This window comes from Psammomys obesus, unplaced genomic scaffold, assembly GCF_907164565.1.
Source record: "Psammomys obesus unplaced genomic scaffold, mPsaObe1.curated_primary_1811, whole genome shotgun sequence".
Classification (NCBI taxonomy): Eukaryota; Metazoa; Chordata; class Mammalia; order Rodentia; family Muridae; genus Psammomys; species Psammomys obesus.
This window is the reverse complement of record NW_026592325.1, coordinates 926,716-953,364: the sequence shown is the minus strand read 5'-3', so window position 1 is coordinate 953,364 and position 26,649 is coordinate 926,716. Positions and strand designations below refer to the sequence as shown.

The 26,649-nt window shown below is 47.4% G+C and overlaps 1 protein-coding gene across 1 annotated transcript; it reads left to right on the top strand.

Moving 5' to 3' along the window:
- The first annotated feature begins 705 nt into the window (after nt 1-705).
- Nucleotides 706-25,159, top strand: Slc13a5 (solute carrier family 13 member 5). Its single transcript, XM_055613104.1, has 12 exons — nt 706-822; nt 5,322-5,450; nt 5,721-5,857; nt 7,100-7,314; nt 8,318-8,486; nt 10,015-10,137; nt 14,833-15,051; nt 15,890-15,990; nt 17,056-17,174; nt 19,153-19,314; nt 21,760-21,897; nt 23,547-25,159. The coding sequence occupies exons 1-12, from the start codon at nt 721-723 to the stop codon at nt 23,676-23,678; spliced, it is 1,746 nt and encodes a 581-aa protein (XP_055469079.1). The 5' UTR covers nt 706-720; the 3' UTR covers nt 23,679-25,159.
- Nucleotides 25,160-26,649: the final 1,490 nt, after the last annotated feature.

The following is a 26,649-nucleotide window of genomic DNA, read 5'->3' as shown; positions in this document are numbered from 1 at the left end:
GCGGAGACTGCCGGCTGCGCAGCACGTCCGCTGGAGGGTGAATGTCGTTCGAACTGCGAGGACAGTGACCGCTTTCCTTAGCGTTCTCTGTAGAGCGCGCCCAGGGTGTGCTGGGTGGGAGAGGGCACGAGGGGGGAAATGGGCTAACGCAAGGAGGAAGCCAGCGGATCCTGGGTGGGGGGTGAGGGGACCGCGGTGGCACTGGGCTCGGTCATCGCCTCTTAAGAAACATCCCTCCGGGATCGGGATGAGAAGGAGAGCGCTTTGGAGAGAGAAGCCTGAGAAACCTACTGGCTGGTGATGTTTGTCATCTGAAACACTCAGGAGACCAAGAGAGAGCAGGTGCGAGTACAGAAAGGCTTACGCTGGCAGAGTGACCAGCACATCCTGCATGGTGCCAGCGTCCATAGCAGCGCCAAGGGGCTTTGGCGAGAGTTGACGTGCCAGGATCCATCCCCCCCCCCCCCCCCCGGGCTGGTGCCATGCACTGGACTCTGCAGATGCCTCGCTTTGCCGCGGGGTGGCAGAGTCCCGGAACAGACGAGTCCCAAAAGACCCCGAGGGATGGCTCCGCCCGGGGACGGCAGGGAGGCCCCGCCATGGGGGGCGGAGTTGTAGCCGCCCCTAAACCGGTGGGACCGCGAGGCCCCTTTTAAGCTCGCGGAGCTTCTAGCTGCCTCCGCAATCTTCTCTCCCGCCAGTCTGTCTCCCTTCTACGAGATGGCTTCGGCGAAGACTTATGTGACCAAGTTCAAGTCCTTCGTGATTTTGTTCTTCACCCCGATCCTGCTGCTTCCACTCATCATTCTGCTACCTGACAAGGTCAGTTGTGTGTCTGGGCAGCCCGGCAGAACCCGGGTGCCCAGTGCAGTAACGGGCATGGAACCCGGGAATGCTGAGCTGGAAGCTCCCTGGGTCGCGTGCTCAGATGCTCCAGGCACCAGATAGGAGGTGTCCTGCAAAGAATCCGAGGGACAAAGAAACCCTAAGGTGAACACCTCCTAGGGTGCACCGATTGCAGGGCGCAAGAGCCGTTTGGGCAAACACGGAGACCTGGACGTTAGGACAGATTTGAATCACACAGACCCCGCCAAAAGCTTATTAGCCTCGAACTCAGAATCTCCTCCCAGAGTACACAACCAGCGCTATCCCAGTCAAAGATGCCGCTTAAGCCAATAGGGACTCTCAGGGCTGGGCTTTCCCTACATGCCTCTTCTCCAAGGAAAAGACATTTCCCAGCTGTAGATGCCTTCAGTCAGGCAACTACAGAAAGAGAGCAACGCCTGTGTGGATCCTGCCTTTGCCACATTCTGGCCCTGATTTTTGAGGTTCAGTTTCCCCATCCATGATCTGTCTATATTGCTCTCTAGCTTGGAAACCAAGGAAGCATTCTAAGTCCAAATCCTGCTGCATCCTGAAAGACAGCAGGATTTGGACTCAGAGTGATTTTCAGGCACTGCTCACTGCCTGCTGTGGCTGTGGCAGGAGGTGGGACATGTTCCCAGAGCTCACGCCTTGGGTGGCATGACACTGGGCTGCAGGGAAGCTGTGTCCCATGCCCTGGCCTCTTAGTGCTCCTCGGAGGAAGGGAGAGAATAAATGGCCTTGGCTGTAGGGCAAAGGAGGGCAGGAGCCCTGGCTGGACTCTGTTGGGCTGTGTGCAGCCAGTTTGGCGAGGCCAGAGCTCTTTGAAGCCTTTTGTGGCTGCTGGCTGCTCCTTCCTCCATTCCCTCTTTCAGCCCTTTCACTCTCAGCCCAGACAGGAAACCTTGCTTGGATCCTGCTTCCCCTCCACAGGCAGGTCTGAGAAAGAGCAGGACTCTTCAGAGAATGCTTTGAGAGGAGAGGGTGCACTTGGGTGCACTTCTATTCACTTCACATTGTACCTTTCATAAAGACTCTTTGCTCTCTGGGCCTGGGTGCCTTGATGGGTACAATGGGTGATTCCATTCTGACACTTTAAATCTTTGAGAGTAAAAGGGGATCACTCTGTCTGCTAGGACTGGGAAAGGGAATGTGCTGAGCAGAAGCCCCACATGGGCCAAGGATAGCAGATCAACTGTGATGGCTCTTCAGTGGCACACTGTTAGTGAGCATCCAGAGACTTCAGACTGTTCTTGTCTGTGGGAGGCATCCAAGTCAGAAAGCTGTGATTTTAGCTCTGCTGGTGGGGAGTGATGTTCCCTGGAATAATTATAGTCACTTGGTTGACCTTTCTGGTAGAGGACAATATAACCAAGACTCCACTTTATATTGCAAGTGCGCGCACACGCGCGCACACACACACACACACACACACACACACATGGGGGAGGCAGGTACAGAGAGAGACACAGAGACAGACAGAGTCAGAGAAGAGACTATAGTATCAGTGATCTAGGTTCCCAACTGGGGTGTGTATGTATACTTCCTGGGAATGAAGATTGGGGGACTGGGAGGCCATAGTGAAGGTTCTTCCAAAAACCTGTCTTCCTGTACCTTCTCTCCAACTGGATTGGGTACTACAAACCTGGGTCCTTGGCTTCCTATTTTCTCCCTCTGTGCCCCTTTTGCTCACCACCAAAGAGCACCTTGCCCCCACTCACCATGCCATCCTCATTGTGCAAGAAAACACAGAAATACATACAACTCACAGGACACAGAGAAAATTAGCCAGACCCAGGGGGCAGCCTGAGCCACTGTCCCAAACAAATGATGGCTCCTAGAACACCCTGCCCTCTGTGGTTCCTGGCCTTTCCCCAGAGTCTCTTTCTTTTTCTCTTCCCTTTGTTCACTTCCTGGACTCCCCTCTGATCCACTTTTTCTATCCTTTCTCTGACCCCTCCTCTGCTTTTAAAACTTTAAAAAAATGAAACAAGTGACAACTTTAATCACTTTACTTTGTTAAACTTGAGAGAAATTTTTATCTTCACAAGCCTAAAGTATCAAATAAAATGAGGTACACTCATTGCCTTATAATTAATGTTTTAATGGACAGTTCTCCAAATATCAATCAATTGATCTTTTGTTTTACACACACACACACACACACACACACACACAGAGAGAGAGAGAGAGAGAGAGAGAGAGAGAGAGAGAGAACGTGCACGGGGGAGATTTTGCTTACTTCATTTTTATTATGCAGTGTAATGAGCCAGATAAGAGCATTTTACTCAACACTGGTCTATATTTCCAACTGTGGCTCATTCAGATTGTGTCAGATGATAATGTCATAGCCACAGCACTTTGCTGTCACCTCAGGACACATGGCTCAGAACAGGCCCCTTGCTGACCAATGTGTGAGTGCTGCAGATGATCACTCAGCCCCGCTGGTTACCCTGTATGCTAGGCTTGGTGGTGAGTGTGGGCCTGCTTCCACCTCAGCTTCCAGTTGCTATTCCAGACACCTTCTCAGTGGCAGGTTGAGGTCAGCATTGGGTGCTGTTTCCTCACTGTCATCCATTTTGTTTCTTGAGACAGGATCTCTTAGTGGCCTGGATCTGGCCACACAGGCTGGGCTGGCCTGTCTCCACATCTTAGTGCTGGTACATGTGTGCCACAGCACCTGGTGTTTTTATTTATTATAGGGATCAAGTTCAGGTCCCCATGCTTGCAGGGGAGGCACTTTCTTGAATAAGCTTTCTCCCCATCCTCAATCCCAGACTTTTCCAACATCCTTTTCCTACTCTGCACTCTCCACTGACACTGTGAGAGTCTACATTAGGGAGAGTGTGTTGATTGAGTCAGCAGGCCTGAGACATCCTCTGGGCTTCCTGCTAGTGGGTGGAAATGAGGAGGCACTAGCCTAGTGGTCCATCCTCTTCCAAGGGGGGTCATAGGACATTTATTCAGAGTCTAAAGGCTATTAAGGAGTCTCTGGGTGTCCCATATTCTGTAGGAACCCTCTGAAGTCATTAATAAGGATGGGAATTGAGCCCAAAGAGGAGCCAAGATTAAAAACAGGAGAGGAGATTTGTGAATGACAGTGTTTAGAGTTACTATAGCATGATGGTAGACACAGCTGACTTTAGCATTATTACTGGCAATTTCTCTACAACATACCTTTTTATTGCCCATGCCCTCTACCACTCATCCTCAGAGCTCGCCCTAGTGGCTTTCAACCAGTATCCATCCTGTAGGAGAGAAAGGAAAGGTTCACCTTTGCTCGCTGATCATAGACTGAAAAACAAGGGGGGAAAAAAACTACAGATTCATTATTATTCACAGGAAATGAGTCCCTCCCCACAAGCCCATAGCAACTCCAAACCTCGAATACCCTATCCAAAGGGATGGGAAACCATGAGCCTGTTTTAAAACCATGTTTTAAAGGAATACTAAATGATTTTTAGGGTAATCCAGTGAGTTTAAAGAAACAAACAGTGGCCAGACACAAACTGTGTCTCACAGACTAGACAATAAAATGGTGCCTAAAATGGAGAGCAGTGGTATGTGACAATTGTTTCTAAGGTATGTGGGCAGACTTTGCATTTTTGGTTTTTATGTGGTTAGTAGCTTTGTTGTTATTGTTCAGATAGAGTCTTACTTTGTAGTCCAAGCTGTCCTGCAGCTCACTGTAGAGGCCAAGCTGACCTCAGACATGCAAAGATCCTCCTACCTCAGCCTCTAGATGCTGAATTTACAGGCATGCACCACCATGCCCAGTTCAGACTTCTGTCTTCCTTATTACCTTATGAGTTTAGTTAATGAGGTCTCAGAGAAAAGACCAGAGACCATTGTTTCTTTTTGGTAGGACCTTGCTTTAAGCAGACACACAGCCTGAGAGTACAACGTCTTCCAGAATCTATTGTCTTCCACCCTCCTGCAGTTCAAAATAATCAATATTTCAGGGTACTATCTTTTGGGGTGACAGTTCCTGACATCCTTCAATCTCATTTTCTTCCCACATCAGGAAATGTATAAATTGTGGAGATAACTATTGTGACAACTAGAAAGAATGCTACTCATGTCTATTGCATGGAGGATAAGGATAATGCTAAACATCCCCTGTTTAGAGAATAGTCCCCACAACAAGGACCTGTTTCCACCTTAGATGTCAGTGAATGGGATTGGGAAACACCACTTTAGTCATAGGGAGGTGTCCTGGGCTGTTTATGGGATGCAATCTTTCCTTGAAAACATTTGTTTCTTTATTGTGGTGCTAGAACCACACAGTAGGAAAAAGGGAGTCAGGGAAAGGTTGGCTCTTCTTGGCTGTCCTGAGTCTTGGAGAGCCACACTGCCCAGGAACAGGACATAGCCTTCCCCATCACCTAGACAGCTGCCCTGCTGTGAAGCTGAGATGCAGAAGTGAAGCCTGACAGGCCTCAGAACTGTCTCTTCAGTTTGTCAGGTGTGCCTATGTTATTATCATCATGGCCATCTACTGGTGCACAGATGTCATCCCAGTGGCTGTCACCTCCCTCCTGCCCGTCTTGCTCTTCCCACTTTTGAAGATAATGGACTCCAAGCAGGTAAGTAAACCAAGTAGGGGATGGTGACTTCCTGCTCCTCCCATGTATTTTCCTCCTTCTCTGAGCTCCTCTGAGCTTGCAAGGCCCAGGGATAGCTACAGAAGTCTAGTAGTGGACCCCTCAAGGACAATAAAGACAGATCACTCCAAGCTGCCTTTGAAATCAGTATCTGGCTTGCTTAGCTATCTAGGGAACTTGGGTATCAACCTTGGACCCAAGCCCGTATGTGACTGAGGACTTCTCCAATGCGGCATCCCTGCCACCCTCCAGGTATGTATCCAATACATGAAAGACACCAACATGCTGTTCTTGGCCAGCCTCATTGTGGCTGTGGCTGTGGAGCGCTGGAACCTTCACAAGAGGATTGCCCTGAAATTGATGCTCTATGTGGGGACCCAGCCTGCACGGTATGCAAACCTTCTTTCTCTGGCCACATGGCTCTACAGGGGACCCTGGAACAGGGAGTGGAGGGTGACAAAGCAGGACATCCAAGGGGAGGTGGAGGGTTGGCCTCTGGGTAGGACAGAATGATTCTGCTTAGGTCTTTGGGAATTAGGAGAGGAGAGGCTCTGTGTAGAACAATGATAATCTTGTACACCTAAGTGGAAAGCTAAGCTACCTACATGTGGGGACGCTCTACCACACTCTGGGTCTTGCTAAGGCAAACTTCCCTGCTAAACAGGACTTTCTTAGAACCACAGTTGAGTTTGAGGCCTCTTGCTGACCCAATAGCCAGCAGTATAGATGTCAGAAATGTTTGTAAGAAAAGAGATAGCAGGAGATCTATACAATTACAATTTGGTCATGTCTGTGACAAAAATTCCTAAAAGGAACAACTTAAAGGAAGAAGGATTTATTTTAACTTATAACTTTGGATGGCCCATGGTTGATCGGCATTATACACCTGAGCAGAATATCATGGTGGCAGAAGTAGGTGGTAGCAGAAATTCACCTATACCAGACAAGAAGCAAGAGAGGGAGCCAAGAGTCAGAGATCATGGCAAGATGCACCATTAAGGAAAAGATTCAATGATATACTCTTTCTAAGTAGGCCCCACTTCTTTTATTGTTTGAGAACTTTATACATGAATAAATGTGTTTTCATATCAAGTCCACTTCATCCCCCACTCCCAGTTCTTCTGCTATCCACCATGTGCCTTGCGGTGTAGCAGTGGCCCAAATGATAGGGGAGTACCTAACAACTCTCAGATGGACTTGAAGACTTCTCCCAAAATGGAACTCATATTTGGTACCATTAAGTGAGCCCAATCCCATGGCTGGCTAGGTTTTTTTCTTGTTTTACCACCTCCCAATAATGCCATCATATTATAAATCTATTGAAGGGTTAATCTTTTCATTATGCCAGAACCCTAGTGATCTCATGGTCTGTTCTTCACAGTTACACTCAGAGGTGTGCTTTTTGACCAGGCATTTCTTAATCCAGTCAGGTTGACAATAAAAATTGACTGTCACAGAGAAGAAGGATGGAAGGGACAAAGTAGGAAAGAGAGCTGATTAAACTGCCACCCCATGTTGAAACACCTGGTCTTGAGTTGACAGGAAGGGTGGCTCCAGCCCCTAGCTGTGCCCTGCGATGTGGCTGTAGGGCATGAAGACCTCTGGTTTTCCTCTCTGCCCCTCCTCTGCAGGCTGATGCTGGGCTTTATGTTTGTCACGGCTTTCCTGTCCATGTGGATCAGCAATACTGCCACCACAGCCATGATGATACCCATTGTGGAGGCCATGCTGCAGCAAATGGTAGCTGTAAATGCTTGTATGGACACCTGCCAGGAGACACTGGAGCTGCCGGACAAAGACAAGGCCACCGAGTTGCCGGACAAGGACAAGGCCAGCGAGTTGCCAGGTATATCCTGGCTCAGATTTTGCAACCATGGCCTTCCCTACTGCTGCCAGATGCTATGGCTTCCTCCTCCCTCCCAGTCTCTTTGTGCCATTCCTTAAACAAGCTTAGAGGAAAAAATAGGAAAATAGGTTTGATATTATTAGTATCAGCGTTGTGGTTATTACACAAGAGAAAGACCCTTTACTCAAGCTTGCAATGTTGCATTACTTAGCTGGAGATTATAACTGCTTCCATGATAGAAAGAATTAAGCATTCATTTGATAATTCACTTAAACGTCTTTGAGCACCTGCTGGATGCGTCTCACCCTTGCTACTCTATTTTCTTCAGGGCTGCCTTCTTAGCTCGCCTTGAGCAGGTCACCCCTTGCTTCACTCCCACAGGTCTTGGGTCTTGCTTCCTACTAGGCTCAGGACTCAGAAGATGCAGGATAGGGGCTGCTCCACCCTCTGTCTATTCCCCATTCTTCCTCAGACTCTGCATGGGAGGAACTCAGGTCCTGTGCCTGTTTTCTAGGCCCTGAATGAGGTCCTGGCAACATGGAGATGACCAGGCAAAATCTGACCACTGACTCTTGTGGAGCCCAGTGGGATGACCTAAAAGGGTACCCTCACCCAAATCACTTGCTTCAGGAGAAGCCTTAGGTGGGATGAAAAGCATGGTAGCTCAGAGAGGAGGACCTCACTAGGAGGAGAGCCATCTGAGGCAGGTGGAGATATCCTTGGGTGCAAGGAATGGCTTGAGAAACCAACAGGAAGGAGCTGGGAAATAGGGATCTATGACTTAAGTTTCTGGAATTGGTAAGTATATTGAGGTTCTCTTGGGAAGCCATGGTAAAACACTGCCGTGAGGTAAATGGGGCTGACTGTGATTTGGAGCTGGAGCTGAGGAATATGCATGCACCTGGCAAGGTGTATGCGTCACACTAACATCCGAGTAAAGAGCTTTGAATGGGCTGGGTGGCCCTCACGACTGACATGGCTAACAGTCCTGTGTTCACCATAGGAAACCCGGTGATACTTGAAGACCTCACTGTGCAGAAGAAGGATGAAAAAGACATAAAGAACATGTACAAGGCTATGAACCTAAGTGTGTGCTATGCAGCCAGCATTGGGGGTACTGCCACCTTGACCGGGACAGGACCCAACATGGTTATCCTGGGCCAGATGCAGGAGTAAGTCATGGCTGTGCCTTCAGGAGATATCACCATGGGTTTCTGGGGCTGGAGGTGCTTACTCAGCTATCTTCTCCTCCTGTCTTGGCCCTGGAGCCATCAGTCTAGTAGGTTGTGAGGATGAACTCATATAGTCTTTATGCCCCAGCATCCCTGCATCTCCTAACAGTCTTCCCAGGGAATGGAGACCTGATGTCCTGCACCTCATAGACAAGGCTGCTTTCTTCCATGGGGAAATTCCAACCTCTATCAATGGCTTAGGGCTTCTAGCTCATACAGGGAATGTGCCCTAGACTCTGATCTAACATTATAAGAAATGGCAGTGCAGTCACTGACAAATGACAGTGGTTGAATTCACAGAAAACAGTCATCTCTAAAGAGCCCCTCCCAGCTCATTGACATTGGCTGATGATGGCCAGGATCCTCTAACCTTCAGGATCTATAGACGGCACAGAGCTGGGTTGAGCCACTTATTGTCTTGCAGTCTCCTACACTATAGTCCTGCTAATTGTGTATTTCCTTGAAGACTCAAGTGCACTACAAGGGTAGCCTAGAGTGTCCAGCTTTGACTGTAAAGGGACATAGACTGTGAAGATCCCATGTCTGAGCTCTGCCTTGTGCTGGATGGGCTTGGAAGATCATGGAGGAGAGAGAAGTCTAGGCTCCACCATAAGCTTTTCACAGTCTTCTGAGAGTGCCAGATACAGGGAGAATTGGGCAGCCTGGCAAATAAATGTGTTAGTTAAAATATGTACAAATTATAATGGTAGGGAACAAAAAGGAGGTGGTGCCTCTTTTATGTAGACAAGAGCTCTGGACAGAGGTGGGAAAGGTATCTGGCACTGTAGCCAGGAGGACAGAATGGCAGACAGAGCAGCAGCCAGTCCATCAGATCAAAAACGTGAGATTCAGTAACTAAGGTCTTTTGATTCTGGAAGTGTTTCCTATGAGTACAACCCTAGAGCTTTTCATTCAATTCTCCTGCCAAAAGCACCCTTCCAGGGCTGAATGTGGGAAGTCCTGAGTGGGATTTATATCCTTGAGCTAAACAGGGCTAGTACAGGGATTATGGAGGCAAGGCCTGGGTTGGGTAGGCAGGGCTTAAAGAATGTCTTCCAGTCCTACCCTGGGAAATGTCCACAGGGAAGTTGTCACCCTACCCCCTCCTCCCCACCTTGCAGAAACACGGAGAGTAAGGCCTCAGAGGTGCCCGTGCACTCCTTAAGCTAGCTGTCAGCCAGCTCGTGTGCATGTGTGGCAAATGTTTGCTTTCCTAGAGGCCTGGACCACAATCAAGAGACATTCATAAGGGGTCTGTATCCACAGAAGGGTCACTAGTCATCCATTCTTCAGTCTCATCTCTTGCTGACACCATGTTCTGGGGTCCCTAATAACAATGAACTCTGGTGTCCTGACTCCAGGCTTCTGTGGCCTGTGGTCAGACCCTTCCCTCAGGGTTCAGCTGCCTGGCCTGTTCCCCACAGCTCAGCATGGCGGTGGAGGTACAGACCAACATTTCTTCTTCCAGGTTGTTTCCTGACAACAAAGACATCATAAATTTTGTAACTTGGTTTGGATTTGCCTTCCCTAACATGCTCATCATGCTGGTGTCTACCTGGTTTTGGCTCCGGTGTTTGTACATGCGATCCACGTAAGTACGGGCTGTTCTCAGGCTAGCATCTGATGGTGCCAGACTCCTGCACCAAACCCTCAGTCCTTGCCAGTCTGCAGAGTTCTTCCACCAGTAGTCCGACCTGATGGCTTGTCCTCCCATTCTCATCATGCCTGGAAGCTTGCTGCATCCTTGCATGTCTTGTTTCTTCACCCCAGAGGGAGCCTTCCTACCCTCCACCTGTTCACCTCCCCAGAGCTGAATGCCTGTTCAAGGGCCACCCTTTTCCCAGCTTTCCCTCTCCTCTATCCCACCTTAGACTAATTCACTCTGCTGAGCCCCACTGGGCATATCATATTCATATGCTTTGACATCTATCCTGGTGCTGTGATGGAACTCCTTCACCTCATCTGTTAACCAGGCCCTTCTGACTCCTGCATGTCTCCTGACTCAGAGAGAAAGAGCATGTGTACCATCTATGTGGGCCAAAGCAATTGAAGAGAAACCTGTCCCCAAATGCCAAGGCAACACAACTGGACACATTACCACTTGGTCACATGGGTTTAGTAGGCCATGTCACTGTGATCCTCTTGCTAGAGTTTATCCAAGTTAGTCTTAAGCTCAGACCTTCCCCGAGTGCCTGTGGTGTTCCCAGAAATGTGCCCGGCCTGGAAAGTTTGCCATTCTATTCCCAGCACACTGTCAAGTTCACCCAGAGTCACCTTTGACATAGCCAGACTTGGGGCAGAAACTATGACATGCGGCTCAAATAGGCCTTTTTGTTTGTTTTGTTTTTGAAGACAGTGTTTCTCTGTGTAGCCCTGACTGTCTGGAACTCATTCTGTAGACCAGCCTGGCCTCAAACTCAGAGATCCACCTGACTTTGCCTCCGAAGTGCTGGGGTGAAGGGCATGCACCACCGCCACCCGACTAAGTTGTTTTAGAAGATGCGACTTTCCCAGGGGCATGGTGACTGTGTTGGTGGGAACCACCAGGGAGCTTGAACCCAGAAAAAGATGGTTATCTGTGACCCCAAGGAAGAGACTTGGTAGGGATGATAAAAGGCTAAGAACCTGTGTCTTCATGGGGGAAAATGGGGCATTAAAAAAAACCAAAAACATTTTCTTCTGAAAGAGGAACAGATTTTACAAAATTACACTGTAAAATTGCTACAGCTAGTCTAAGCAATTGCAGCAGCCCTTACTAGCATCAGGAAGTGCTTCCCGCCAGCCATTTACCTTCTCTGTGTCCAGATACTCCATAATTCCCCCAACCCTAAACCATCAACGTCCCCCCCCACACACACCTCGAAGGAAAGTATTGGCAGTAGCTCTCTTCACTCAGCTTCTCCAATATTCACCAGCACTGAAGTCCTGCTATGCACTCATACTCTCCCCGGAGACTGATCAGCAGATGATCTGTCCCTTGAACTTCTGCAGGTTCACATCTTTGCATAGAAACTATGTGGCAGTAGAAATTACAGTGACTATCGGGTGTAGTAGTACAAGTCTGTAATCCCTGCCTTAGGAGACTAAAGTAGGAGAACAGGAGAATTGAAAGTTCCAAACTAGCCTGGACTTAGATCTTGTCTCAAAAAACAAAATCACAGGGTCAGCAATGGTATAGGGGTCAGCTGGTAAAGGCGCTTGCTGCCAAACCTGATGATCTGAGGTTGGTTCTCCAATACCACGTGGTGGAGAGAACTGATCCTACAAGTTGTCCTCTGTCCTCAACACTTGTATTGTAGTATGTGCACATGCATACACAACACACACACACACACACACACACACACACACACACACGCAAGTAAATGTAATAAACAAAACTCCAAGAGCTAAAAATGTGCTTTAGTGGTAGCGCACATCACAGAGCTGAATTCTATCGTCAGCACAGCCAAAAAAAAAAAAAAAAAGGAAAGGAGAGATACATTGCCCACCAGACATGATTTTAAGCACTATACATCAATGAATTAATCTTCATGACAACCTGTGAAGTAAGTGCTGGTATAGTTATTGCCAATATGCAGATAAAACAGCTGGAGAGATCATGTGGCCAATGGCACATCGTACAGGATGGAAGTGGAGATTGGAGTCCAGTCAGTCAGCCCCATAGTGCATGCCGAGAGTTGCTGTCCTGGTGTTAGGAGGACTACATTTGGCCTTAGATTTCCCTAAAACCCTAAAGTCAACTTTACACAGGGAGCTGGCTGAGCAGCAAATATATTAGGATACTACCAGTCTCCCAGCTAGCAGGTGACAGGGACACAAAGGCCCTGAAAGCTTAGCTGGCAGCCCCAGATACGGCTCACTCAGCTCTATGCAGCTTCCACTGCTCTCATGGACCATGGAATTCTGAACAGCATTTACCTAGGAAAAAATCAGGACTTCTGGCTGCAGGCAGTGAGGGGCACAACTTTTACCTACCCCAATCCTCCTTGACATGGTACTCTAACTCAGACACCACATGTAGCGTGGCGCACAGGTAGCCTAGTTTCCATTCCAGATCCTTACGGTAGAGAACAACTCAGCAGAAATAGAAGCAGTTCCTTGTCTTACACACTGCAGAACATAGAGAACCTGGGGATCTATATGCATCTGTGGCCTTCTGGACTAGCTGGTGAAGCTAAGAACCACATTTTCTAGCCACAGGAGGAGCCTCTGCTGTTCCTTGTGTCTTGATTGTTCTTAAGCTTTTCATCTGAAGATGTGTAGCAGTACCAAAGTCTTGGCAGAAAGCCTGTTTTGCTTGAGTTTATGGGAAGTCACAGACCTTCACCAGGACCACTAGGAATGATGTGTCATGTTGTAACTGTCTTGCACTCAAGCATCCTGACCAGCCTCAGCTGAAAATGGGACAAGTGTTCTTTCTGGAAGCTCTTCCCATCTGGCTCCATGGCAAGGTACTTGTGGACTCAGTGATCCCTTTCAATCTTTGTGGCTCTGAAGCATGTCCAGTTCACTGTGATGCACCCATAATGAAGGCCATTCTTCTGCAGAAGGACACTGTGGTCCCTGACCCAACTCCAGGTTGTCCACAGGATCTGCTTGCCATTCTCATGGAACACCACACTAAATGAACCCAAAGGAGAAGTGAAACTTCAATATCAGAAATAAAACTGAGCAAGGGCCAGGGAGGTTTGGTGTCATCACCAGAGGGTCCGGCATCAGAAGACTAAGTATACCATGAAGCCCAGAGTCTGTGCTGTCAGGAACTTTTTACCAGCATCAGCTAGGCCTAGGCTCTCACTGCCTGTTTATTGCCTAGAAATACCAAGGCTACCCCTTATCCTGGAAAGCAGGAGTCTCCAGAACAGCTCTGAAGTCTCTAGAATGGCAGGTAGCAGCAGGTCCATGCTTAGAAGAGCACAGACTCTGGAGCCGATGACAGCAGAGCCACTGCCACACTGAGAGGCACACTCCTATAAGGAAGGCCTTCCCCAGTTCAGCATGGAGGTCCCATCGGATTCTGCAGACACAGAATTCTCACATGATCCTGAAGTACTGCAGGAGGCCAAGTTCTGATGTCCTACTGTCCTTGGGAGCCAGCCATGCCATTGTCACTGACATTATCACTGGTGCTGATGTTGCCACAAAGATAATTCATATTCAGCATGGCTGTGGGAACTAACCCTTTCCATCAAGTCAGCTCTCCTGTAACTGCTGTATTGGGCCCTGAAAGGGTTCTAGAGGAAAGAGCTCTCCAGGGATAATATTCTTGGCCTTGTTGCACTGCTTTGAGGACAACAGAGGTGGGACACACATGTGACATATCCTCTGAGAAGAACTTGGACCTGCATTTTATTCACTAGTAGTGCCAGTTATCTACTTCATACTGTCCAGTTGCCTTCCTCCATAACTTCCTCTTTCCTGCCAGTTCAAGCCAACACCCCGCCCCCCAGGAGGCCATGCAAGCCACCCTGGCAGGCCCATCATCCAGTGGAACACCCTGAAGGGACCATCCCCGAAGTAGAGCCTAGGCTGTCTTCCTTCCTGTTCCAGCCATAGCTGCTGCCTACACTAGGTCTCTTGACTGTAGGATACCTACACCTACACCTCCAGGCTCTGGGAATTCAAGAACCCCAGGCCCTGTCTGACCAATTTTATCAGGGCCCTCTCCTTTCAAGACCTTCTACTCTCCTGAACCATTATTGATGGGAGCAGGATCCCAGCACTCCAGGCTGTGGTGGAAAAGCTTGGGGGTCATGTGTGGATGCTGTGAGTCTGGATCTGCAGGCTCTAGAGCTTCCCATGGCCTTCTCCCTGGGAACCCTGGAGCACAGTCAGTTTTCCCTTTGCTAACGGCAATATCAGCTCTGCTGTAGGACATGACCACCACGTTCTACCCTCCCACCCACCTGTGCTACTCTGCTCATCCTCTCAGCCTTCCAGCTTCTCCTTTCCTTCTACTGCTGTTCCTGTGACCTGGCTGAGATAGTGGTACACCCCGTTTGTACCACTGCACCCCTAGCTCTGTAAGTGTTTCTGAGGTGCTTTGGGCCTTCATCCTCTAGCTCTCGACAGTCTCTCCTAAGATGATCTTGAGGGAGGGAGGGAGGGAAACAGATGGAAATCAGAGGAAGAAAGAGGAATGGCAGGACCATCCAGGTCCCAGAGCAGTCAGGACGTGATGTATCTGGCCACAGGGTTCTGTTGTGAGTCTAACAGGCTCTGTCCCAGCAGCCCCCAGGTCATTTCATCTGCCCTGACATTCTCTCATCTTTACCTGGTCTAGTTTCAAAAACTCTTGTGACTGCTACGGGCAGAAGAGCAGGAACAATGAGGAGAGTGTCAACATGGTGCTGCAGGAGGAGTACAGGAAACTGGGGTCCTTGACCTTTGCTGAATGCAACGTGCTCTTGTGCTTCATCCTGCTTATCATCCTATGGTTCTCCCGAGACCCTGGATTCATGCCTGGCTGGGTGTCCATCGCCTGGATCAGTGGAAAGACCACGTAAGTCGATGTGCACAATGCTGTCTAAATGTGACTGTTCTCAGCAACAGGTGACAAGAGGTGGGTACGGCTTGGGCCCTGTGTTTCAGGGCTAGGTTTTAGAGGGACATTCTGTGGGCTTTCAGGTGCATTCGTTTTCTATCAGTCTTCATGATGAAACTGCAAGTGCATTTGTTTCTGTGGCTCCCTCATGTCCCACAGAAGACTGAACCAAAAATGCTTGGTGAACAGGGTGGCCAGAGTCCTGGTACAGTTTATTAGGTTGAGAGTATGTCCCTTAGAGCCCTAGTATCTGCCTCTTCCTTTCTTACCTTTCTTTAGAACCTATCCAAGATGTATCATAGTTACTTAGAAACCTGGCAGGAGAGGGTATATGTGGATTCTCTCTTGGCTCTGGTAGGGAAGCATACAAGTAAAGTTGAGGAATGACTATCCTAGTAAAGGCAGAAGACGTGGGTGAAGAGGTGGCTGCCTGCAACTGGCTACTCCATCTTGGGTACTTCCCTTAGCACCATAATCCTTGAGGTCTAGTGAATCCATAAGTATAAATCTCCTGGTTGGGAAAGCATGATGCTCACAATGGATCAGTGTAGGCTGATGGGGGAGTGAAATTCTGGAGAGGGGGTTCACCCAAAGTTAAAGGCCAAGAATTTCAAGTTATTTATTATATCCAAGACTCAGCCTCCTACCCACTCCTAACCTTGACTTTGGGCCCTCTGGTTTTCACACCTAACAGAGCCTGTTTCTTCCTGAAGAAGCATTTAGACATGAAACTGTGGGTAAGGGAAAATTTGTTATATAACTACCACTGAGTTCCTATCTGTGCTTCCCTATGTAGTTATGCCACTGATGCCACAGTGGCCATCTTTGTGGCCATCTTGCTTTTTATTGTGCCTTCAGAAAAGCCCAAGTGCAACTTCAGCAGCCAGACTGAGGAAGGTAAGGCTTCTCTCAGTGGCTTTACAGCCATCGTGACGGGGTCCTGAGGACAAAGGATCCCCATGGGATGGTCCCTGGGTCTAGAGGGCAGAGAATTCTGTCCTACCAAACAGGACTGGCCCCATTACAAAGCCTAGAGAAATGGAGATTTTAAAAAATACTTTGCTAATGTCCAGATGGTGTAGATTCTTTTTTTAAATTTAAACATTTTAAATCCTACAACACATACAGAATGTGTTCCAAATTCTCCATAATGGTGTCATTATTTTCTCTCCCTCCTGTTTTATAAAGTTGCCATCCAAGCACACACAGCCTGACCCCACTTCCTTTGTTGTTTTGCTTCTTATTTTGGCTCTGGGTTATACTACAAACATTCCCACTATACTACAGTTGCCAAATTGATCTTCTCTAATACTTTATCACATACAGAGGTCCTGTAACCATCCTGCTATGGAATATTTGTGCATTTTGAATTTTTTAAAAAACATTTTAAATCATACCCTCCCCAATCCTATGTGTGTGTATGAGCTATAGTGCATGTGTGGAGGTCAGGGGACAACTCTTAGAGTTCGTTCTCTTATTCCACTATGTGGGCCCTGGACAGTGAACTCAGGTCCTCAGGCTTGGTGAGAAATACCTTTTCTCCCTAATCCATCTCACCAGCCCTGAACTTTTCATGTTTATAAGCTAAACATTTCAGATTTAGCTTTTTCTTTGAAGGCGTTTCTTTAGGCTAAATTCCTAGCAGTGTCATTGCCATGGTGAAAGAATACAGTTGCCCTAAAATGTTTTAATACATTTTAAAATATATAACCTAATGGCTTTTGAAAAGGTGGTTCTGACTTACTATGCCCTCAACCAAGCATATAATCAAATACTCCCCAGCAAGGGGTACAGTGATTATTGCAAATCTGCATATCTGGTACCTCATTATCTTTACTGGCTAATGTCTCCTGGTTATGTCTCTTGCTTTCTAATGTGTGTATGCATTTGTGCACACACACACTGTTTGTACACTTCTAATGTACATGTGTGTGCTGTTTTTTTTTTTTTTTTTTTTCATAGAAAGGAGAACTCCATTCTATCCCCCAGCACTGCTGAGTTGGAAGTTCACCCAACAGAAAGTACCCTGGGGTGTCGTGTTGCTCCTGGGGGGAGGACTTGCTATGGCCAAAGGATGTGAGGTACTTTGTTCAGCTCTAGTTGGCCCCTGAATTCTAAGAAGTGGCAAATGTCACGATCCATTCCACTTTCCATGGCTGTCTGTCTTCACCATAGAACTGCATATTCTTTAAGTAGGGGACTCTGTACTGTCATCCTGAGGTGGGAGGCAGGGAAGTGTGGGAGGCTGAGGATGCTGCAGCCTTGATGAATCCTAGGGAAGTCTCTTTGGCTTCCTCACCATGGCCCATGGGTCCTCTACTTGCTGAACTTCTTGTCATGGTACCAGAATTTTAAAACTTTTTCTCTAGCTAAGTACTTAGCAGCATAGGAGAAGATCAGTTTTTAAGGGAAAATGCAATTTTACTTCCTGAGCCAAACAGGCCGAGCTAGCTTGGGGCTGCTATCACAACCCATCTATTCTAACCCCTCTCTCTGGCTCCCTCTGCCTCTCTCTTTCTCACTCTTTCCCCTCTCCCTTTCTCTTCCTTCTACCCATCCCATCCTACTCATTTATCCTTCCTTCCTTTTTCCTTCTTCCTTCCTATTTTCTTCTTAATTCCTTCTTCCTTTTAACCATCCCTTCTATACATGCCTACATTCATCCAACACATTCAGCCATCTTTCCATCCATCCAGGAACTTGGATATTAGATAGATTTAAACTGTATTGTGTTTGCAGTTTCCTCAGCATCTAGGACAAAGCCTGGTGTGCCATGAACCCAATCATGCTATTTCTTTAGTGTGCACACAAAATGCTAGCCTCAGAACCATATCCCCAACCCAATATATAGGTCGTATATTTATGTAATTTAATACATATTTCAGATGAACAAATCCACCAATCTAATTACCTCTTTCTCTACCATTCCTCCACAAACCAATTTATTTCTCTATCTAGCATTTTTTTTTTATACATCAAACATACCTAGTACGTTTCTAAATATAGGCCAGGCACAGACATTACTGAAGACATTGAGACATAGCATCTGTTTTTGAAGACTTCACAGTCTAGATACCAGGGTTTGTATATAAGAACCTTTTGGGAAGAAGTAACATAAGATCAAAGACATACCTGGTTGAGGTTTGAGGTTTGAGAGGCCAACATAAGCCAACATTCTAAGGGTCTGACTTCAAGATAGCATGCATGGCCTTGACCCTGAAGGCAAAGGGAAGCAGCCAGGAATGACTTGAACAGATGCACATTTGAGAGCAGCCATGGTGACATCTGGAGTGGCAGTCTGAGGCCAGCAGGGCTAGAGAAGAACCAGTGGGCTTTCTGGAGTCTGCACTAACTCCTTGGAACTTGACCTTTCTCCCCTGCACATTTGCCTTTATTTTGATATCCAGGATACCTCTTTCTCCTGCCTTCCTCCTTTCATTGTCCCTGCTCTGCCTCTGCTGGCTCTTCTCCAGTTCTCCCATCAATATGATCATTTTCCCAGGCTCTGCCCTTGGCCTCTTGTCTAACTACTTTTTGCTCCTATCCCAGAGTTCCAAGGCTAAATCCTCAATTTTTGGCCCACACCATTCTCCCAAGCCTCAGGAATGTGGAAGACTAAGGAAAATGTGGATAAGAGCTGTCTGGGGTGACTTGTGACTGACTGGGTACCAGAAATTAGCAGAACAAAAAAACCCCAGTCTCACTCTCAGCAGCAGTGAAGGGGGTAATCATTCATCAGCTCAGGATCCCAGAGAAGGAAACAGAATCTGGACTGAAGAAGAACTTAAATTGGGGCATGTTGAACCTGATGTGTTCACAGAGAGTTTGGATAGAAACTTCCAGATGACTTCTGATGTTTAAATCTAGTTAATAAATCAGCTGAGCCGCAAGCAAAGTTGGAGGAGCCAAAAGATTCAGGAGGATGATGAAAATTTTAGGGATTGATTAGATTACATATGTGCAAGGAAAAGAATTAGAAATGGAGTAGACTAAGTTCCCTGGAACCTGGAAGAGTTATAAACCAGGAGCCCTGAAACGATGGTTTCCTATGTTTCCTAGACATCAGGGCTCTCCGAGTGGATGGCAAGACAGATGGAACCCATGGGCTCAATGAGTGCCGCTGCCATCACCTTGATCTTGTCCTGCGTTGTTGCAGCAACCACAGAGTTCACAAGTAACGTGGCTACCACCACCCTGTTCCTGCCTATCTTTGCCTCCATGGTAAGTAACTCTTCTGGAGAAGGAAAGGACATTTTGTGGGACGTTGTGAATCCTGACCATTTCCTAAATCTTGAGAGAGGCAGTAAACTTAGGATCTGGAGCCTCACCAGGCGTGAAAGCCCAGAGAGAGCTCTGGCTTTGATGTGGACTTGTGTGCACTTGAAGACCCTGGTCTTCAGGCCCCCTCAGTGCTTGGCCTGCTTGACTCTGTACTTCCCTATCAGCGCCCAAAGCATCTAACGTGGACCAGGTCTTCAAACTTTATTGCATTTATGGGCCACTTGGTTTGGGAGATGGAGTCAGGATGGTTGCGAGTTCAAGGTCTGTCTGATCTACATGGTGAGTTTACAGTGACTTAATAAGACCTTGTCTCAAACAAACAAACAAACAAACAAACAAGACTGGAGTTATAGTTTAGTGGTAAAGCACTTGTCTGGTATGTTCAAGGCCCTGGTTCAGTTCCCAGTACCACACATACCATATACCACTACCACCACCACAAAACAAAAACTGCACAACTATTATATTAACTATGCAGGTTATTTTTCAAGATGGTGGGAGGAGGACATGTATTACTGACTGAGACTATAGAAAGAATCCCAGGGGATGTGGGACTTGAGAATGGGAGAATTGGACAGGTCTTTCTGGCAGGATGGGGAGAGAACATGCCTGAAGACTTCCCAGTGAAGAGTGGGGTCACTGGGGTCTGAGATAGAGAATGGAAGTGGTAGAGGAAGGGCTTCTAAATGGTCTTCAGTGTTCTATGGGCAAGCTCAGTTGTGAGCTGGGAGTTAGGAGGAAGCAAAGCCTGTAGGGAAATCAGCTGTCATCTGTTCTTATGTTCTTCCCTCTGTCATTCATCAAAAGTAGTGTTAACCTCGGGGTGTTCAGGAAGAGCCAAAACACCTGAACCCCCTTCTTAGAGGTGAGTTGGGAGTCTCTAAAACATACATGAGCCATAGAGAACCTGAAAGATGGAGCCATCAAAGCCTGCCCTGAAGAGGAACGGGGAAAGGCTATGGTTAGTCTGAGCTCAGATCCAACCCCAGTGCTGAAGTTGATAAATTTTCATCTAAGCAGCATGGAGCATCCAGTTCAAAAAAGCAAACCTGGGTGTCTGTTTGTTTTTTCCTTTTATTCCCAGGAAGGTCAGAGCTGTTTAAAATATCAAGGTAGCTGTCTTCTTCCTTAAGCAGGCTGCTCAGGCAAGGGTTAAGAAAGTGGAGAAAGAAGAGGCAGAGGAGGAAGAAGAAGAGGAGGAGAAAGAAAAGGGGAGGACTGGAGAAAAGAAGGGGAGGAAGAAGAAGACAGATGTAAGAGGACAGGGAGGAGGGGAGCAAAGGCTCTAGCTTTGTCATTTCCTACAAACCCTGTGAGCACAAACAGCCCTAACTACGCGAAAACAAACTTTAACCCATGGAGGTAGCTGGCTCCTTTGAAAATAAGCTCTGCTATGGGGCTGGAAGGATAGGTCAGTGATTAAAAGCAACAGCTGCTCTTCCAGAGGACCCAGGTTCAATTCCCAACACCCTCATGGAGTCTTACAACCACCTGTAATTCCAGTCCCAGGGAATCTGACAACCTCTTCTGGCATCTTCAGGCACTTGCACACACACAATGCATACTCAAACATTTAGGCAAACACTCATACATGTGAAGTAAAAATAAGTAAAATCTTTTTAGAGCCAAAATCTGCCAGCAAAATTGCCCAGGACTACTTTTAAGTCCCTTCACATTCCTGCCTGGACACCTACATGAGGAAAGGGGAATATAGTGAATATCCAGTTGAGTGGCACTGTGTGGACACACCATCATGCTGTTGCTGGCCATTGAGTCGGTTTCCTGCATTTTGATGACAAATTATTACAATGAGATCTCTGCAGACCTGTTTACACACAGAAATATGCATGATAAAGAGTCCTTTTGACAGCTGCTAACATTATGTTATTTATTTATTTATTCAATAAATACGTAATGAATGCCAACTCTGTGCTGGCAGATGTAGCAGAATTTTAAAATGTTGAATAAAAAGGTGGAAATCACCTTCCTAATACAAAGTGATCCCATAGAAGCATTTGTAAGCAAGCAGGGGTGACTCCAGTTCTGTAGGCTGCCTCTGTCTGTGACAAAGCAGGCCTGTGGTTCATGGGATATTTTAAGATTTCTATGCAATCTAGAGGCACAGTATGCCTTTTAGCTCACAGTAAGTGCCCCCAGAAAACATATGGACTTAACTGAGGAGCTTCAAAAAGACCTCCAAGTGAGATGGGTACTGAGCTCAGCCTTCTGTGGCCATTAGTTATTATGCAGAGGTTCAGAGAGACGAGCCAGACATAGATGTGAAGATTGGAATGTAACCCAGACCTTAGGGTTGAGGTCTGAAGCATGGCCTGGGGACTTCTGTGTGTTCTGTGCTGTGAGTTGCAGTGTTGTGTGTCTCTCTAGTCTCGTTCCATCGGCATCCATCCACTGTACCTTCTGCTTCCCTGCACCTTGAGTTCATCACTTGCCTTCATGTTGCCTGTGGCCACCCCGCCTAATGCCCTCGTGTTTGCCTATGGACACCTCAAAACTATTGACATGGTAACAGCCCCTTTTATATTCTCTTATTAGATGAATACTATTGGTATAAGGGTTGTACCATTTATGAATAATGTGTGTGTTTCAAAGGGATGATGTCATATGGGGCTGGGGAGATGGTAAAGTACTTGCTGTGTGAGCATGAGTACCTAAGTTTGTATTCTCAGCACTTACACCAAAAGCCAGGTGTGATGGTGCATGCCTGTGACCCCAAGTCCCAGGATGGTGATGAAATCAGAAGCATCTTGATCTTCTTGGCCAGCCAGTAAGTTAGTGAGCTTCAGGCTCAAGGAGAAACTCTGTTTCAAGAAAAAAAAAAAAGCCTGCCGTGGTGGCATACACCTATAGTCCCAGCACTCAGGGAGGCAGAAGCAGGTGGCTAGCTGTTAGAGGACTGCCAAGTCTACAAAGTGAGTTCAGGACAGCCAAGGTTATACAGAAACCCTGTCTCAGAAAACAAAACAAAAACAATGACAACAAAAAAGAAGCAGAAGGCTGGAGAGATGGATTAACGGTTAAGAACACTTACTGTTCTTACAGAGGACCTAGGCTCTGTGATCAACACCCATGTTGTGGCTCACAGCTATCCATAACTCTTCAGGCACCAGGCACACACTTGTACACATACAAACATGCAGGCAAAACACTTATACACATAAAATAAATCTAAAAATGTAAAGGCAGAGAAGTATAGAGGAAGACACTCAACACCAGCTTCTGGCCTCCAAGCATGCAAGCGTGAGTGAGCACACTTGCACACACACAAGGAAAGAATAACAGAAGGACATCATGTCATCTGAGAGCACCATTCAACACCTAGACCTGTATTTGTCATTTTTGTTTATGGTGCAGCTTTTCTTGATTATTGAAATGATCTTATATTTCATATGAGTTCTGTTCCCATGGAATATGCTAGAAACCCCTATCTGGAGAAACCTTTGTGGGTCCCTGGGAAGTCTTGGCTGAGTACTTGGAAGGGATGGAATGGGGTGCTCACATGGCAGTAGAATTCACAACTAGCAAGAACCCCGAGGACATCCAGGAAGGACCCAGTAGTCAGAGAGACTTGTGGGGTATCTAAAAAGAGGATGCATAATGAGGAGCCCATTTGCCTGGGAGTCAGTGATACCATGGAAGCAAACACATTCACAGGCAGGGCTTTTCACACCAGGTTTGGCTTTCTCACCTCTGATGAAAGAAGGACAACTCTGTGGCTCTGGGTTGGGGATGAGCTGAGTAGATGAAAGGAGGAAGCCAGACTGGTACAGGCAGTTGTTAATGATGTCAGAGCCTCTACCAGGGCACTTTGGGGCTCCTTCTACATTTCATCAAATACATGAATCCCAGAAACCACACTCTGCAAATTTGACCCAGAACCCCAGAAAAACGTTAGGAAAGCATACAGAGTGGGTGGTAGAAGGCTGTGGGAGGGTCACAAGGAGTGGCTATTGTTTTATATTATCTCTCAAAGTCATTTTCCAACACCATAATGGGCATAGAGAACCCATCTGTTCTGGCTCCTTCCCAGGGATTCCTTCAGCAACAGTGACACTTGAGTTGCTTTGTCTGGGGATGAGAGGGAACCTAGGGTGCAGGATCACAGGACCCAGTCAAGATCTGAGTTGCTGACCTATCGTGTTTTTATTCTCTAGGTGAAAGCAGGATTGATAGTGAAGTTCATTGGAATCTCAAGTGTGTTTTTGTCGGTCAACACCTGGGGACGGTCCATATTTAACTTGGATGTTTTCCCTGACTGGGCCAACTCAACAAGAATTGACACTTAGGAAGAGTCACAAGACCACAAGCATGACCCCCTCACCCTTCTAAGGACTATGAATCTTCTGGCACACCTTGCACAGAGTACTGGTGCTCAAACTTCTGTGTGACCCAATGACACCAACCCCCCTAAGATCTAGCCAACTAGCCACCACTTCCTCCAGACTCAGATTCAGGGATGATAATATGTAATTATCAGAAGGGAGGGGAACCCCTTTGAGAGGCCACAAGGTCCATTTTCCCAATACCTTGTCATCTCCCTTGGGACAGGCAGGACAGAGAGGGACCAGAACTCAAGATCCTGAACCATTTGTCTTTGAAAGACTACTGGCCCCATGCTGAGCTCTGGTTCTCACATGCTTATTACCACAGTGTCCACATGGGGATCAGACCACCAGGCTGAGAGGCCAGCCCCTGTGCCTCTTCTGGATGCCCCCAGATCACCTCTGTCACTCTAAAGGGACTTCCTGTCCAGGACAGAGCTCTGCTCTTGAATAGCTTCCCCCTGACAGAGTGAGAGTCAAGGCCTCCTGAAGACTTGGACTCTACATGGTGCCATTACCAAAGGCTGGGCAACCTGAGGTGCTAACATCATGACATTCCTGCTCACCCTTGGTTGACCTGTTCCCTACTTGCCTCATATTAAATAAGAACTTAAACCGCTTTTCCAGATCCCCAGTGAGCCTCCTTCAACTCCTAGATCCCTTTATTGTTTTAGCCAGCTGCTCAGCTCCCTGGCTCCCAAGAGAACCCCTGTTTTTCCAGGGAGCTCAGTTTGATTCTTCTGGGAATGCTCTTCCTGCTAGCCCTGTACAGCTGGGATCACACTCCGAGGATGAACAGTGGTGTGTCTGTGGGGGATTGTGTCAAAGCAGGCTACCTGAGTCTTCCCTTGGCTAGATCCAGAGCAGATTCCACAGCTCATTTCAGAGGGCTGGGCCACTGCACAGTTTATCTGTCTCGCTGGAGTCTGAGCTCCTCTGGGAAGGCCTTCTCTCTGCTGGCTGTGCATTGTGGCCAGGCCTGTTGGCAATAGAGCATGGCTGAGAATGAGCAGAGTCCTTGTGGGTCCCTGAGCAGACAGACCCTGACACAGTAAATTGACAGACCCAATGGTATAGGAAATTCAGAATGGCCATGGAAACCCATAGTGCCCCTCACATGAAAGGGAGACAGGAGAGGAAGTGCTCCCTTGTCCTTCAGGGACACTCTCTTCCCTGCTTGTATCCCTCTGAAAAGAAGCATTGATGGGTAGATAAGGTCCATGAATGTTATTTTTCTGGGCAGAAGACAGTATGGGGACCCAAGGAGTCCCCATCAAAGGCCAAGTATCTGTCCGGTTCCTTGGGAGAGATGACTCCTGACCACACTGTTGAAGCTTGCTCTTGTCAAAAACTCTGTCTGCTATGGAAAGTTCCAGTGCGCTGACTGGTCTGTGATTTCATGCCTTGTGGAGGAGACAGAGGGAGGTAGATGAATAAACAGTTATTCTCTGTCCACCTCCTAGGTGTCTGGCCTTCCTGGACCCAGTGAAGTTACCAGTTATCATATTCTATATTTGTGGCTACCCTGTGAGACAGCCAGTGTTAGGATTCTCACTTGTCCTTGAAGAAAAACAAGGCTCATAGTATCTATGGCTAAGTCCAGCTAGTGGCAGTTCTGGGTCTCCTACATCTAGCCGTGAAGGGTCTTGGCCTTACTGGGCTTATTGGGAGAGGTGGATAGCTGAGAGTCAGCCTGGCTTACCCTAAGGCCCTGCTTGCCCAGGAAAGATCTCTAAACATGAGGCCTTTGTTGTTGCTCCCTCTGAGATGGGTTCAGGACAGTGCTAAAGCAGATAGAACTGGTCCTTTTTCTAATACTCTTCCTCCTGAAGGGTGTGATAGGAATAGTGAACCCCTGCCACCATATCGTATTGATGGCCTCTTTTTACCTGACTCTCTGATCTCTACTGCCCCAGCCTTGCTCACCGTGTCAAGCATGTGCCCATTTTATAGATCAATACATTCTTGACTTATTGGTCATACTCAGGGTGACCTGCTCTGGCTCAGCCACAGTGTTGGCTCTAGGACTCAAGAGCAGTCAAGGATGTCATTCACAGTAGGGCAGTAGAGTATCTCAAGTGAGCACTGAAAGATAAGTAGCTTGGCCAGTGGGGAGGAAAGAAGTTGGTAGAGTGGGTGGAGGACTTTAGTTCTAGACTCCATCCAGCTGAGGGATGAAAAGAAGCTTTTGGAGAGCAGGACTCAAGCGGAAGAGGATGAATCAAGGCTGTCTTTGGGTGACATCTCTTGCAGCTGGGTGGAGGTGCACCAGCATGCTCGGCTTGTGTTCATGTGGTGTGCTTTGGATTGCAAACAACTGAAAAGCAAGTGGACAGTGCATTTCCAAGGGCCTTCTGGTGTTTGCTTAATGGGAGTGAGGAGGTAAGATTATCCAGTGACTCACAGGCTACAAAAGGCTTGAGCTCCACAGTCCCCTCTGTCATCCTCAGAAAGTCATGCTTTTGCTCTCCCGCATCCACAGCTATGTTCCTTCCAGGAATGAAGACAGGGTACAAAAGTTGGGGGTTCTGATGGTGCCAAAGTACATCTTTCTCTTTTGTTAGGGAAAATACAACCTCACTCAGAAGCCCTATGGAGACTCTCCATTATGCCTCACTGGGTAGGACCACGGCAAGTGCGCTTCCTTTGACCAGCCACTGACTGAGGAGATGGGTTTCATTTGCAATATCAAAAACTGGGAATTGGTCTGCTTCCTGATCAAGGGATTTCCATTCACTAAACAAACGAGACTCTAATTCCTAGCAGGAGAAAAGGCAAGGCAGGGGGAGCTGTTGGGTAAGTAAAAGTGTCTGGTGCCATCTCTCCACTTGGTGGCTTCGTCTTCACCGAACGCAGTAGGAAAATGTTAGGCGATAAAAACAGAGTAGGTGACTTGGTTAGCAAACAGCTTCAGCAATGCCTCCACTTTCCAAGG